The 16,496-nt window shown below is 51.6% G+C and overlaps 2 protein-coding genes across 2 annotated transcripts; one reads left to right on the top strand and one right to left on the bottom strand.

Annotated features, from left to right (window-relative positions):
• Nucleotides 1-7,556: 7,556 nt before the first annotated feature.
• On the bottom strand, nucleotides 7,557-13,954 carry CTHT_0009040 (uncharacterized protein; the record flags this gene model as incomplete). Its single annotated transcript, XM_006691366.1, has 8 exons — nucleotides 7,557-9,086; nucleotides 9,163-9,403; nucleotides 9,516-9,813; nucleotides 10,751-11,092; nucleotides 11,345-11,402; nucleotides 12,562-12,770; nucleotides 12,985-13,100; nucleotides 13,857-13,954. 8 exons carry the CDS (start codon nucleotides 13,952-13,954, stop codon nucleotides 7,557-7,559), a joined length of 2,892 nt encoding a protein of 963 aa, XP_006691429.1.
• Nucleotides 13,955-14,437: 483 nt separating this feature from the next.
• On the top strand, nucleotides 14,438-15,127 carry CTHT_0009050 (mitochondrial 54S ribosomal protein bL21m; the record flags this gene model as incomplete). Its single annotated transcript, XM_006691367.1, has 1 exon — nucleotides 14,438-15,127. One exon carries the CDS (start codon nucleotides 14,438-14,440, stop codon nucleotides 15,125-15,127), a length of 690 nt encoding a protein of 229 aa, XP_006691430.1.
• Between the last annotated feature and the right edge of the window lie 1,369 nt (nucleotides 15,128-16,496).

Raw genomic sequence — 16,496 nt, forward strand, 5'->3', positions numbered from 1 at the left:
ATGGTGATGCATTGCTCGATGTTGCTGCAGCAGACTGGACATAGAGACAAGCGCAATGTATCAGGCTGGCTCGCGGAGTGCTTCCACAGCATCGTGGAACCAAACCAGATAAGGAGATGCGGTGGAGGGGAGCTTCTCAGTGTGAGACACAACTTGACAGGATGTGAAAAAATGTCTCGGGTCTTTTGGTTATTTGAGAAAAACGACGGTCCATGGGTGATGAACTGGAGTTTCACGGCGTACAGGAGCCCTTAGAGTAACAACAACCTTGGTAAACTCAGCTGATGAGGGGCAGGGAATGGCTCGCTTGCTTCTCTGTTACCCCACGATTTCCTATGGCTCCCCCGCTTGTCCCCAGACGTATTGTAGGTGTGCAACACAGACGAGAGGAGCGACGTTTATATGTTGCACCCGCCGTAGCTGACTAGCGACTACTAGAAGAAATCGGGGAAAGTTGAGACAATAGAGTCTGAGGATGGAGATTGTCGAAGACAGACAGCGAACAGCCAGGCCAGCTATGTAGGCGTTGGGGTTTGCCGCGCAGAGACAAGGAGGGGATAGATGTGAATCGACAAGTCACCAAGATTGCCAAAGAATTACTTGAACGGATCGTGTTCAGCCTGGCCTTAGCAAGAACAGAGAAAACACAATGAAAGAGGGTTAAAGAATGGTTATAACATCTTGCTTGCGAAGGTGCCAGAGTGCCGGCCGTCTGGCTTGCTGATTCCCAGGGCGGCAGGTAGGCGTCACAGAACTTAATAGCTGGAAATAAGACCGAATACCGGGAGCTGCGAAGACAGCTTGAGGACGTAGAGCTGCCGAACTGGGCGTCTAAGAGGGGCAACTTAGCATGGACAAGCCGCGATAACGTGATATAGGCATAATAGGAGCCGTTGCAGATGGACAGGCAGTGTGGGAGCAGGAGGAGCAGGGGGACAAGAGTCGTGGAGACGGGGGACGGGCGGGAGAGATCGCACAACCGGGCTGGCACACCTGAGCGATCTCGGCAATTTTTCTTGCAGCGGCTTGGGGTGTCATCATGGGCATGCTACCTGCTCGACTCGGCGTAGCTCCTCACGGCGTGGCGGCGATCTGGTGCTTCTTCTGTTCTTTGATGCTACCGTCAACCGCTAGAAGCCCGGTTGATAGGCGAGGCCGCGAGGGCAAGGTCATCGTGGGGAGTGCATGGCGGGTTGCAGTAATGCTGCGGCCCACGAGAACAGTCTGAGCTCAGGCAATGCGACACCAGGTCATGTCGGCTCGGTCGACTCTGCCGGCTCGGTTTGCCCTGACCAGGGAGGGCTGAGAGAAACTCAAAGGCGAGAAAAGAGACAGAACCTTGGACAGACGGCCACAGGCCGCCGTTTTCCTGTAAGAACAGTCTCCATAGTCCATGACCACATCATGTTCCCTTACCGTCCAAACAACGCCCATCTGCCAATTCTGATGAGACTGCCCGCACTGCGTCACACCGGCTGAATGCGGCCGACCGTGGAACGGGCTTGACTGCCGCTTGCGGGGCGCAGGACGGGACGGGATCTGGTCACCTTGACACTTGGTGGTCGCCGTTGGAACCCGGAGCACAAGCGGTCCAATCACGGAAGTTACCCAGGCCCAGAGCAGGCCAGCAGCGCCTGGGTCACGGGAGCCGGTGCTACTCCACGATGAGACGGCGACAGACCTGCTATCACTGCCAGTACCATCATGGATGATGGTCCATCGACCGTTGACGCCCTCGTCTTGTGCGATGCGGCTGGACGATGAATCATGGACGGCCGGACGCCGGCCGACGGTGGTCGGGTGCCCAGGAGCCCAGGACGCAGGGCCCCGCTGCCGCAAAGCCGAGCGTGACCTATCTGCCCGTCGAGGTTCACGACGCCGATGCCAAGCAATGCGTTCGGTGGACCGCGACCTCAGCGATTTGAAATCTCTGTCCCGAGCCGTTGAGGCTTGAGTCCGGGCCGATCATGTAGGTAGTAGGTAGTAGGGTTGCTGCGACGCAGATAAACTGAGGCTCTCGGTAGGTAGGTAGGTAGGTAACAACCGACTGACCCAGCGCGACTGTACGAATTACCTACCAGTGCTGCCACGACCATCAACTTGGAACCTGGGAAGATGTGCGTACGGATTAAGTACAGCACAACCGAATCCGAGAAGCAGACTCGCAGTTGCGCAGAACATTGTCGTCCTCGACATCTATGTTCGCAGCCCGAATTGCTTGTCCTAACTCTGGACCCCCGACCAAGCGTCCCTTGACTCCTTTAGCACCTGCTCCAAGGTCCATCCTACGCTGTTCCAAGCATACTTTCACAGGGCTGACGTCGTCTACCAGGAGACGCTGTTCGCCCTCTCTGTCGGTGTTCCAAAACCGGAAGTGGTATTGTAAGAAGACTGGTAGATAGGCTAAAAGCAAAGCGAGATGGTAGATGAGATGCCTGGCTAGGTAGATTAATTTAGCCTGCTTACATTATTGTTACTGTTCTCCTTGGCAGCAAACCGCGGTGCATGCCAGTATCGCAGATTGCAGACCCCGAGGGCGTCTTGGGACTCGGCGCTCTCCGCTCTGCTGTAGTCAAGCGCACCATCAAACCAAACAATGGCTGCTAACAGTTGAGCGTCCGGATTTCTCTTACCCAAGCTGCCAGCGTCCCAATGACAAGCTACCAAGACGCTAAGCACCTGCTGCCTGATGAGTAATGCCACATAGCTTAGTTCCTGCCAGTTTACGTAAGCACTCGTGAGTTGAAGGCCCGATGTGCTACACACTGGCCACAGCCAAGCCACAAGTCCAAGAAGTCTTTTCGCACTGCAGCTGCCACAACAGTCAGCTGTCAAACAGCCGCCTTCCTAAGAGAGGAACCCTCGAAGCCTGCGATCATGATGGCAACAACACAGTTGATACGTGCGTGACACCTAGCATAGTCTGCGCGCCTTATTTAAGTAAGCTCGGCCCATCCGCATCTTCACAATATTCTCCAAGTTTCTACATTACCTTCGATCTTTCCGCAACATGGCTCCAATATTTAACATGTGACAGCCGGCATCATGAGGGGAATGAGCTACCCCTCCTCTCAACCAGGAAGCTTGAGAAGTCGGTCATCATCCTCTCTGTACAAGTAGAGAAAGAACACTGTGCCATTCAAGTCACAGGTGTCAAAAGCTTGCTCATACTTACCTAAGCCGAGAACTTTGAAGGAAGAAAGGGAAGTCGACGAATGGGTAAGACCATAGTAGACAGCCATATGAGTCTCATGCTGCCTTCCCAATTTTTTATCTCCTTCGCTGAGTATCATGATACGGCTGGTGCTCCTTACCTTACTCAATGTCAACCTGGAGATGGTCCGGAGAGGACCAAGGTGAGAAGCAGATCAGGAGTCTGATTACCATCACTGAACCCACAGGCACTATCCAGATTCTCAGCCATAGAGGTGAAAAATGTAGTACATACCGGGTACCTACAACACCTTGGGTAGATATCTGTGCAGCTGCTTTGTTTGGCCTTTCTCGGAGTCCTGCTTTTCATTTCCAGAAGAAACTCAGCGAAATCAATGAAGATCATGTGGGTAAGAATCAGGGAAAGAACGCTCAGGTCCACAGATTATATATAGATCACAAATACCATCTGCAGATAATGGTGGAACCCAGCCCATGCCAATGGAGGAAAGATCAGTAGGCAGGTCAGGTGGGTAGGTAGTTATTTTGCACGACTAGTATCCCGTCGACGACACTCTCTTGGTCTTGGAGCTGGCGGAGGGCACCGTCACCTTGGTCCTTGCTAAGCAAAAGAACAAGAACCACTGGAACTTCGACCTTTTCTGCTAGTGGTTTCGTTCTCTTGTTACCTGCGTCGCTATTCTCCATGAACACAACATTATCCACTCCAATTTGAAGTTTGAGGATTTTGTTGTGGTTGGAGGAAAGTTCAAGATCATCGACCTTGGTGTGGCTAGGGATTCACATTCCTCTGTTCTGCATCCGCCAGTTCCCACATGGCACTTCTGCCACGGCCGTCCCCGAGTCCTTCGCGAAGTGGGCAGTTCATTCGAGGAGAGTCAACAGGACCTATAATGTGCTCCTGCGCGACGATATCACTCTCCCAGAGGACCACTTTGTCACAACAGCCTGTGACGTGTAGTCCCTCAGGTGCATGCTACTCAAATTCGGCTCGAACAGGGAAGTCGGGCCCCTGACTGTGTTGGAAGTGTAGAAGACTTCCTCGAATAGAAGATGCCCTGTCTTTGGCTTGAGTGGAGGGTATGCGGAGGTACTGGCTGGGCATTGGTTGGTTGGTTGAGCTTGGACTCTGGTTCTGAGCTGGGAGGTTGTTAGACCCCAAGACTCTGGGTTGCAGGTTCCGAGATGGTGCTTCTGAGTATGATTACTGTTTAAATTGGTTTGATATTTGGCCCTGTACTCGAAGGATGTTTGGGAGATGTTTGATCTTTGAGGTTGTGTCGAAGAGTTGCGGACTAGCTGGAGGAAAGGTTTAAAGGGTTATCGGAGTCATGGTGTATTTTCGAGCGGGTGTTTGATCATCTGGTTACTGCCTTGAATTCAGAGAGAGGTTGGTTGTGTTGGAGATATTCTCTACCTATGTTCCTTGTTGTACAACCACGCAAGTACTAGTTTTTGCGGCCACAGAGACAAATCTATGCTTCTGGTGCCCATGACCCCAGCTTCCGCAGCCAGAATAGAGACCAGCAGCCATCATGAGTGCCCATCTTTCTATCCATCGCTCTGCACCAAGAAGTTTTTGCTTTGTTTTGTACTCGGAGGGTGGTTATTCTGTAGTTGGAGATATGGTTCGGTGTTTGTTCATTCTGTTGTTGGAGTTGTGAGGCACTGAGGCCACCCTAAGAGAGAGGAAGAAGGTAAAGGATAGCCCAAATGTCTGCGTAGAGTATGCACCTTAAGATGGAGCGCGGGCCACATGACCTCGTTCCCAAGGTGGTAATCCAGATACATATCATGATGTAGAGGATCCTTTTCTCATGTTGACAACTTAATTGTAGTCAACTTTGTTAACGATCATGGGCGTACAGAATCTGCAAACAAACCCAGGCCTGCAAATAAGCCACAAGTTTACCAACCTATGCCAGACCGAACCTTTATGAAAACCTTCTCGAAACTCTTATTCCTTGGTCTCCTCCCACTCCCCACCTATCCTAGGACACTGGAAAGCTCAGCACATGGATATTTGCATTTTGTACGATGTGTTCCTGGTTAGTCGTGTAAGAGGAGGGTGATTGGTGGTTGTGCTACTCAGTTTCGTGTGGGTACATAGACATATCTATGCCTTAGTGCCCAGCTTCCATAAGTAGCCTGAATAGGAGAGGCCAGCGGCCATGTGCCCGTCCAGTCATCTGCGCCTTTAATCAATGGGTGTTGATCCTGTACTTGGATGATGTGAGGACAGATGGTGAACTAACTGATGCAATCGGAACTAGACACTTGGGAGGGAGAAGGGAACAACAGGCCTGGTCTACGGTGGAGGGGATGAACGTCAAGCTGGAACACGGGTCCGATGACCCTCCACAACATTCTTCCGACTACACAGACTCCACTTGGTCTGCTTCCCAAAGTAAAACTTTAGATACACGCCATGATGTTGGGAAGCCTCCTATTATGCCAGCACCCAAATTTAGTGGACTTGTAAAGCTGTAATCGACGGAAAGCAAGCAGGAACGGATATTTTGACCTAGAATTTGCAGATTGCAAACGATGACTACTTAGTGAAAAAACTACAAACTATCAACTTATTCGGGATTATCGATTATCTAGGAAAACCCCTTGGTACACTGTCTTCTCTAATATCCCTCATCCTTAGGACTTGGAGAACCTTCTGCATATCACTGGACTCCTTCCATGGCTGACCAGTGGTTTTGTAAGTTCACCATCTATCCGATGCAGATTAACAGGACCTCTGAGCAAGCCCTAAGCAATAGTCATCAGCCTGCAGAAGGCATGTGCATTACTATAGCGGGCGGATGACCATTTAGCTTAGAAGATGTGATTCAGAAGTGCATGAGTGAAATTACGGTGTTGCCGAACACCAGCCATGACACAAGTATTTCTATGTCCACCGATCTTATACACGTCCCAGATGTCTAGATCTTCTTAAGAATCCAAACATCACCAATGCTTTTACCAGCAGACACCTCTCCGGAGTCCCTCAGTCAGCGCTGAAAAACTTCTTTCAGATTAGGCACAGTAAGAGCAGGCGCCTGGACTTTGTGGGAGTCAATGAAACTACCTCGAGCAAGCGATATCTTACGTAGCCTTTCGGATTGAGTGCAAGAGTGGTGGTGGATTTGAAGAATGGGTCTTTAGGTCATAAGTGGGATCTTCATTACTTAGCGGAAGTTTGAGGGATGGAAAAAAACGAATTACTATTAACAGTTAACGAGCCTCTCAAATTCTTACTTCTCCTTTCAGTATTGAATCAAACTCTATGCCCTACAACTTGTGTGACGTTGAGGGAGAGAGCAGGTTGAGACGTGGCCTGTGTATGATTCTGCTCACTTCCTGAGGATAAATGAAACTGAGGGAGCAACCAAGTGAAAGCTTGAAGCTTGGAGCTTAAGATCGGCGAGCGTCGTTCAACCTTCCTTCCCCTTTCACTTCCTCTCAATTCCAACGACCCGGTATTTCCTGCTCGATTAGGTGCTTCACACGAATGCACCAGCTCGATCTTGAAGATCACCTGCTTGGACTCTGACTTGGCGGATATGACAAACGTTCGTAGGGGAAGAAATGGCCTTTCCCAGGACCTGAAGAAGCTTCGAGCAGGCTGGGTGGCAGCAAATGCCACTCTGAAAGTAGGCCTTCATCGGATCCATAAGGTCTACTGGCACAGGAACGGTGTGTTGAGTTTTGGGGAGTGGCAGATGAGAGATGCAATTCATGGAATCTTTTGGGGGCTGTCAATCAAGAATGAAAACCTGCAATAGATAATCTTGTACAGGATGCACCCCACGAACATAGTGTCAGCACCCTTCGTAACATATACTAATTGGGCAAGGAGATCGTTTGGAAGAGGTGCCTGTAACAGTCTTGTGACTGTGCCGTTTGTTCCATTCATCTTATGACACTTTTGTGGAAAGCCGTGTCTAGAGTCCTTGAGATTTGAACCTGAGGAACACGGTCAAAACTCTATGAGACCAGGATAACCGTTGACTCCAAGATACTGTATCCACCCAGAAAAAAAAATCTCACCATATCATCCCAACTTGAACATCCTCTAGTCCATGTACACAACTTGGAGAGGCTTGTGGCCATGCGTGAAACAATGATTCAGGTACAATCCCCAGATAAGCTCACATGACTATAGAATATGTGGGAAAAATGAGAAGGTTAAAGTAACTAGATGGAGACGAGACCAGCACAACAGGATAATTTAAGGTATGTGCACGGTATGTAGAAGAGAAGAGGGGCAAACAGACCGTCATGTGAGTTTAGCAAATCCCTTAACTCCAAACTCCAACCCTTCTATCCTGTATGTATCGGCCGGGTTCTCCATTGCATAATATCAAGACATAAATAAGTATTACATGCTTTCAAGCAGTGTTGTTGGCTTGTTGGCCGACTTGTTGTGCCGTCTCTTTTGCTTTCTGTTCTTGTTCATCTTGCAGAATGAACAACTCCCTTAAGGATCGTCTTTCATCCTCCTCCTTTCGCTTCTTTGCTTCCAATGTCTTTAATCTTCTTAATTGTTTCCACCTTAACCTTTTCCTCGCCCACCTTTCCCGGCGCCTCTTCAACATTTCTGGAGTCATTTGTTTCGATTTTATGACCTCCACAGGCTCAGCCTGACGGTAAAACTTTGTATACCCGGGACGTAGGGCATATTCTGCAGCCCATCTCGTGCGTCGACGCCAGTCAATATCCCGGTAAGAGTACCAACGTTGGCGCCGGTACCAGACGTCGAGTTTAGACTGGCGGATTTGCAGCATACGAAGCTGACGAGGCGTGAGACGGGACCTCCTGGAAGCTTTCCATTCGGTATACCACTTAGGTTCGCCGAGTTCTTTCCGCAGTATTTCTCCTTCGTGCATGCGTTGCAGTATACGCCTCTCCCGTGAATCTTGCTTATACCAGCCGCGGGCGACTGCTTTCCAAACCTTACGCTCCCGCATGCGATGGTGCCAACGCTCGGCCTGCCTGAGTTCAAAGATCCATTCAGGGGCATTGCATTCGAGGTACTTCATGAACTTGGCCATGCTGACTGCCGGCTCGCGTGGAAGGCCGGGAGATGTTCTCTCCAACTCGGGGAACGCACTACCAGCGCCGTACAGGCCGATGGGTGCACTCTTCTCTCTGCTGTCGCGTTCTCCATGGAAGATGGTACCTGTAACGCTGTCGAACATAAGATGTTTGGGGTTAGAGACATAGGGGACATTGTTAAGACCTGCCTCGACAGGGAGCCGAAGTTCAGGAAGTTTGTTGCGCACAAAGCCAATGGCTTGGATGACAAAGTCAACACCGTGAAGTTCCTTCTGATAGACAGGCTTCATCCGGTCCTCCTCGACAAGTGGCACCACGCCATCATCAACAAGATACCCGTTGTCTGGGCGAGTAAGTTCGGCTGCCATTTGGGCATGTCTGCTCACCGGTACGATGATGCGTTCAATGAACTTTCCCGCCTCGCTGGTCCTGAGGACGTCGCCCTCGAGCTGAGAGCGTGCAAATGAGGCAATTTCTCCTTTAAGGCCTGTATTTTTGTTATAAGTGATGCCATCACGCTTTTCGACGTACTTTAAGTGGGGAGTTCGGGTAATCCATCGAACGCGCAGACCAGGGTGGGTGCTCGTAGCCAACTCAAAGAGATTCTTCAACACGTACACGGCGCAGTGTCCATCACCCACCACAGCCACAGTTGGTGGTTTGTTGACGCGCCGCAGGGCCTGAATTAGACCATTTTTGGAGAGCGCAGTCTCGAGAGGGATGCGGCTGGATGATTTGAGCCGGAGATTCTCTGTCCTCGGGTGGCAGCCAGTACAGAAGGCTATTGCGTGAGACTCGCGCAAAATAGGCTGCACGTCGAAGCCGATTTCGTCAGGCCTTATGCTGACCGACCAGGCATGCGACTTATGTCATCGGGTCAGCCTGTACTGGCAAAGAGTAGGGAGAGAGAGTTGGCAGAGAGAAGAGTGGGCAACACACGATGGAATCCCGAGTAGCAAAGGTAACCGTTCCAGTTATCGACTCAACTCTCTTATGCTTGCGCAATCCTTCAGTGAACAACTTGAGCATGTCATAGACCATGCCCAGCTTGCAGGTTCCTTGGCGGGGGAGCATCTGCAGGCGCTCGACGGGATTCTCAGACGGCGGCACAGACTGCAGGATGCTGCGAAGGATTCGATTCCGGTGGGCATATGAGAGGAAGTCTTCAACGGTTGAGTAGCTGATGCGACACGAAAGAGCATTGTAAGCTGACATGATTCGTGACTCTTTAAAGACGCTGGTGGAATGATGATGAAGGCCAACGGCGCCGGGCCACATGGAGGGAGACCAACCTCTGCACATCGCGATACATGCGGATGCTTCCACAGTCAAACAATGGGTCGACCCAGACTATGTTGCCCTCCAACTCGTCCATGACCTCCAGAAGGTTGGCGACAGCGGCGATGCCGGCCGGACCAGCGCCTAACACGATAGCCTCCGCGCGGGGGATGCCAGAGTCGGGGATGTAGTACATCTTCTCCTTGCCTTCATAAATCTTGACCAGCTGACGAGCGTAATACTGCGCAATCTCGTTCAGCCTAGGCTTCCTGGAGGCCTTGTGGCGGCGGAAAAATCCAATTCCCTTCGAAACTGTCTTAAACCGTCTGGGAGTCAGTGGGAAAAGGGCACGATGGTGAGGGAAGCACGCGACTGCATCGGGGCGCACGGCGCAAATCCGAGCCGCCGTTGCCAGGGCTCCCGAGCCATTTCCGGGACCAAAATGCGTGCACCACCGTCGTGCCAACAGGGGATGCATTGCGCACTCATCAGTATGCGCGGACGATTGTTGCGACTCGGCGAGTCTGCTACGATGGCGCAAGAGTGGAAGGACCTCGAGAAGGAATGAAACGCTGCGAAGTGCAGGGACTTGGCAATGTATAAAGGCAAGCCCCACGATGGTAAATTGCTTAGCGAAACATATCCAGGCGGACTCTGAAATGTGGGGTTACAAATAAACCAGCTAGAACCTTATGAATCAACTAATCCGATGGACAAAATTCTGTAGCTACAAGTTACTTGAGCCAATGAGTTCTCACTTGGCTTTGTGACACAATGACCTGAATGGTTCTTGTCTTTCATTACCACTTTAATATCATTTTTTGATAGACAAAAAATCATTCTTTTTGCTCTACCTTGTTTCCTTCTACTATACATTCTTGGAGACGGTCAATCACTGTGTCGAGTGATGCCGCTTAACTTTTACAGGTCATCCGTCTACTCTGATATCAATACTTTGCTCCCTGGGTTCAGTTAACAAAAAGAGTAACACGCCTCTGATTATCGTCAACATACCTAGATCCTCTACTGTCCCTTTACAGGCCCCTCTCGATGCGAGCTGCATCCCGAGACACCCACTCTATCGAACTGTTCGAAGAAGTGGTCAACAGCTGCTTGAACCACTTGCTCATCTTTTTTGCCTTTTTTGACAACAAGGACACAGCTGATGTAGGTCTCGTTGAACTCTGCTTATTAATATGCCTTGATGCTGCAGCTGCTTGGGGTCTTTTCCCGGATTCTGCCGGATGACGACGTGGCTCCGACTGCGGCGCCTGGTACTTAATCTTGCCGCTGCTGATAGCGGGCGTCGTCCAACCTACCTTCCCAGCTCTTGTGTTTCCCCAATTGTGCTGCTGCCGGCTCTGCTCTCGAAGTACCGACGATGCTGGTTTGGACCTCTGTGTTGAATCGGCAGGTAGCTGACGTGCTGTTTCTGCACGCGCTGCTGCCGAGTTGTGGGAAGCTTTTTGCCCGTAGGGGCTGGTGGTTGATGTTATGCGGCGGCTGTAGCTGAGCGGTATCTGTGGCAGTGGCTTTTCTAGATTCTTAGAGGCCTTCAGTCGCTTCGAAACCTTTTCCTGCGTGGGCTGGCCTTGAAAGCTCGTGTTAGTGTACTGCGTTTGAGGACTGCGACGATATTCACCATCAAGCAATGGACGCTCATGGAGACGCGGAGGTGCTCGCGACGCATGAGCTCTGGTCGGAGGATGAGAAGGAGAGGGCCGAAAACTATCGGATGTCTTCGTCCTCTCTCCCTCAAAGTGGACGAGTGTTGTTCCACGTGCCGTTTTCGGCAACGGCCGTATAGCATTGTTACCTTTGAACACTTCTCTACCTTGCTTACCCCCTTCTTTGGTCCCCTTCTTTTGCTGTTGTTCAGCTTCTTGCTTGTGCCGCAGTGCCTGCAGGTTTAGTTGAGTGTGTCTTCGTGTCAGCTCATCTTCTATTCTTTTTCTCACCAACTCAGCACAGTAGGGAGAGCATGGCTCCATCCTGTCAATATAAATCCTATTAAGAGATCCACAATTATCGGAGTCCCTGGCATGAACTTCGAGCCTTAGCTTGCTTTGTTCGTCGCTAGATGAGACAAGCCCTCTTCCGTATCGATGGCTGAATGCTTCGCAATTGTAAATCAGGCCCATTCTCTTATGAGCACATGGCCTAAAGTTGTGAATATTGACGTAACACATGTTGGCAACGAAACTACCGTGAGCTCATCAAATGGCTTTACGGGTGAGACTGAAGTCATACCCAAACCAGTCATCTTGAGATCTTCACCATGGGCCCAGAAGATATGTTTGCTTAAATATGCACTATTATGGCCTTTGTGCACCAGAAACTTGGTTCTACGCATACGAGGAATAATGGAGAATGATCTTCTGTGGAAAGAAGTGTGTGGTCGCCTTTGTCTCCAAACAATCAGTTGGGGAATGACATATGGACTTCTGAACAGCTGCTTTGATCAATCACGTCGTTTAAACTTCGACGATTTCTTTCGTTAGAAGAATTGGCCTGCTTGTTAAGCAATTGCTTAGTTAGCAACCCTTTGATTGTGTTAACGGGACAGCTGCTAAGTTTTCGGTATCGCTTCACTTTACACATACTACTTATTCAGGTTTACCTAAAACACGTTTTAAAACCATTTGTGGCTGGTCATTGGACAACTCGAAAACTGCCAAGTCAAGGACATTATCATTTTCCTGGTTGCCCTTCTTCCCTTCCAGGGCCCATGGTAAGAGATACTATGTCTTTGTGAAGCAGGACGTCGATATTCATTGTTTGCATAATACATTCATTCCCCCCTCAAGTTGCACAGGCCTCCAGGTTATCATGATCCGTGAACGGTGCCAGGACTGGTGTCTGCTAAAATGTAAGTCAGTCTATGTACCAGAATAGGGGTTAGGGGCGCTCAATGAATTCATCTAGAATAGATGGCAAATCAAGATTCAAAGTACACCTACCTGACTTAGCATTCAATTTCCCACAGCGTACGTTCAAAAGATGGGCCTTGCCGCCACATATTACGCAAGTCCTCTTTCCACACAAAGGACATGCTCGTACCATGCGCAGGGCACGGCGCTGATGCTGGGTATAATCGCGGCCTATGCGGCCGGAGAGGAACATGACAGAGCATCGTGGATTGCTTTTGTTGTGGCAGTAAAGACGCTCGGAGGGCGGTGTTCGCATCTCGCGCAGCTTGTCGCAATAGGCGAGAAACTCGGCTTGAGTGGCTACGGGGCCGAGGATTGCGAGAGGTATTATGGGAGCATCTGCAATAGTCGGAGTGTTACGATGGCTAGTACTGGTAGCCTCGGATATTGATATATCTTGGTGTTGAGCTGGGCTTGTGGAAGTTGATGTCGAGACAGTCGAGAGAGCATTTACAGTTCCTTGTGGCAAATTATGGGCGCATTTGATGCAGCGCGCTGGGTTGAAGGGATAAGTTTCGAGAGCAGCAACGAGGGATCGGCGGATGCAGCGAACACAGAGCAGATGACCGCATTTCAGCGGCCGTGGCGGTACGCTCTGCCGTGGGAGGGCCCGGCAGCATCCAGAACACGGACCGAGCCTGCCAGTCGTCGGCTTGGACGCCTTTCGGACTTTGCTTGGCCCGAGACGGGTTAAAGTTGGAGAGATGGGGGTTCGTGGGTCAGGTGCAAGTTCTGGGCTTGATCTCGTCTGATGGCCTGACGGCGGTGGCGTTGCCTGCCCTTGATGCACTGCGGTATCATTGACCGGAACCGAGACCGAGACCAGCGATTGTAGTGTCCGGGAGCAACTGGCTGATGGAGGGGGCGTCAGGGGATAAGAGATTTGGGAAGAACTGTTCCCATTAGAGCACTTCGGACTCGGCGAGGACAGCGGTGCCCTGGTCGAATGATCAAGAAGTGGGCTCATCAGCCTCGACGGCCTGGAAATGTCGTTTCCCATTTTGTATTGTCACTGCTTCTAGCGTCAAGTTACGAGCCAACGGCACACGCTTGTGGTCACCGCATTCTGTGACGACGAGGGTTGGATACAAACATGTTGGAGGTCAGACTTCTCACTCCGAGGCTGGCTCCGACGGACCTATCTACAATATAGCAACTATCCCAAGTCTTGCTGGGCCTCGGTGCACTCAAGAAGCATGAAGGTGTAGTGTACATCGTCTATGTTGGCGTCCAATAGGGTGTGGCAGCGTGTAAGTGGTGCAGACTGCATCGATGACGCAGCCCATGCAGCCCACGCAGCCACGCCACGGGACATGGCAGTCGGAAGCCCACGTTTTGCGGTTTTGGCCAATGTGGTATCCGTGCGGATCCGTTGTTTAATCCAAGTTACTCGGCCCAGGCGCTTGCTTGGGTCCAACCACGAACTCGAGGCAAAGAGCCGGAGAGGTCGAGCAGGTGGGGTGTTGGGCATCGGCTGGCGTTTCCGCATCATCGAGGAAGTGCTTGAGGCCTTGCCCATCCATCTTCCACTGAGCCGACTGAGGCTTATGTAATCCAGATTTTGGGGAGGTGCATGGCCAAGCCATACGGTTCTTGGCACTTCCATCTAAGCAAATCTTAGCCGTTTGCCACGAATGATCGCTGCGGAAGCACGATAGAGACCCACATAATTTTTGACCTCTCCCGGCTCGCTGGCCCTGGCCTGGCGATGTGGATTTTGATTTTGCGGACGGCAGACTGGAGCCGGAGCCACTGAATTTTCCACGCAGCCGACGCCGATACAAGCGCGTATTGCTGACCCAGAGGGATAGCCAGAAGACGACCTGCGCCCTCTAGCACTTCTGCTTTCGCGACTGACGCCAGCACACCAAAATTCCAGGTTCGAGACCCAGGTCCAGGCTCCCAATTCGAAGCGCTGCCAGCGATCCGACAAACGTACTAGCTGCGCAACTGCGCAACCGCAAGCTCGCTCAGCAGTCAGGAGTCAGGTCAGCTAGTCTGCAGCCATGAGCAGCCTCCTGCTGCGCTCCGTGCTGGACCTGCGCCCGGCTGTTGCGTCCCCGATCCGCAGCTCCGCGCGCCTTTTTGTCGTGCAATCCCAGGCGCCCATCGCCCGGTCCGTCATTGCGGCCCCTGCCGGCCCGGTGCGCCACTTCAGTCAGACAAGGCAGAGGCAGCAGCAACAGCAAGCAGATCGGCTGGTGCAGACCAACTCTTCTACCATCTCGATCTCAGCAACCCCCCAAGCGTCTACGCCAACCTCCTCCCAACAACAAGCAACCGTTCCAAAGCCACTGAGCCAGTCGGTCCGCACACTCCTGCCACTGCTGGCCGCTCAACCAGGCCACTACATCACCATCCACATCCATGGCCGCCCGTACCTCGTGACTGAGGGTGACTCTGTGCGACTGCCCTTTAAGATGCCAGGTGTTGCCCCGGGCGATGTGCTGCGGCTGACCCGCGCGAGCGTGCTAGGCAGCCGAGACTTCACGCTACGGGGTGCGCCGTTTGTGGATGAGCGGTTGTTTGAGTGCCGTGCTGTGGTCACAGGAACCGAGTCAGAGCCGCTCCGCATCAAGATCAAGAAGAAGCCCCGCTGCAGGAGGACCAAACACGTCAAGAGCAAGCACCGCTACACCATGTTGCGTATCAGCGAGCTGCGCATCCGGACCGAAGCGCTTGAGGAGTCCAGTTAATGCAATATCTGGGGTCACATATGGATGCTCAGGAGCTGCAGGTGCAAAAGACATGGACTTGACACGCTGCTTGCACATAGGGAGTAACGGAATCTAACGTGTCTAACGAAGCGACAAGGTGGGGCCCATGAGAACTGGGGAGAAGGGGGAGCGACGACAGCATGGGGAGGAGATGATGATGAGATGATTTACCCAGCGAGGATGGGGTGTAACATTGTACAATTATGAAACATTAGTCAAGTATGGGAACACATACGCGAGCGTTCACACACATGGGTTCACATCACAAAATGAGAGGAGAATGAAAGGGTGGTGATAAGAATAGCTTTCCATTCCCATTCACCATTCCGAGGTCCTGGCCCGAATGCCAACCCAAATCTAAGAATAGCCGTGGTAATAATGTCGTGATCCCCAGCACAAAACTAAGAATAGCACTGAAAATAATGTCTCGATTGCTGTAACCCAGGCATCCCAGACCTTTCCCACCCCAATCCTGGATCCTGAGGTGCTGACAACCAAATATCTTCCTAATGCAAGACCAGAAAACCCCTCTGAATATACAAGACCAAGCAGTCCCTCCGAACAGAGGACCGGAAAACCTCCAAATACAGGACCAAGACATCCCCCACAAGACCAAAGCTAACCACTCTCTAGTACAAGGATCACGAACAAACACAACCCAAAGACAACGAATCATCAGAAGCAGTATCTTGGGACCAGCGCCCCAGAACCTCGGAATCCCCAAACCTCTCCTTGGCCAGAACCAATACCCAAGCTCCCACACACGAATCTCCAATCCAATCCAAATCACGGAGAGACAGTGAAGTTTCCGCTGCTCACGCAGAAACCTGGCGAAGTTGGCGTCCCCGAACTTCATGAGAACGTGCACCTCGTTGTTGAGCGACTCCTAATCAAGTAGCTGGATGACGAAGGGCTTGTTGCGCACACTGTGGAGCAGCTCTAGTTCGTGCCAGGCAGGAAAAGATCTGACACGGTCCGGTTCAGGGACCAACATCCACTTGATGGCCACAGGTGCGCCATCAGAACGGTGCCCACGGTAGACCTGACCTCCGGCTCCCCATCCGAGGAGGTCCTTGACTTTGCGTTGGCTGTTGCCGATCCGAAGCTTGCTCGGCATAGGAAAGCAGATGCGCGGCTCGCAGCACTTGTGAGTGTCTTCCTCAGTATCGGTCTCCTCCTCCTCCCATGTGAAGTTTGGAGAGGGAATGGGAGCAGGAGACGAGGGTCTTTGAATCTTTGACCTTGTCGGCTCGAAACGCCGAATGAGCACTCTTATAAGCCGCAGAAGCTGCGGAGACCTTGAACTTGCGGACCAAATCTTTGGCGGCCCGCGTGGAAACTGCGGCCG

Source organism: Thermochaetoides thermophila (assembly GCF_000221225.1).
Source record: "Thermochaetoides thermophila DSM 1495 unplaced genomic scaffold scf7180000011812, whole genome shotgun sequence".
NCBI lineage: Eukaryota > Fungi > Ascomycota > Sordariomycetes > Sordariales > Chaetomiaceae > Thermochaetoides > Thermochaetoides thermophila.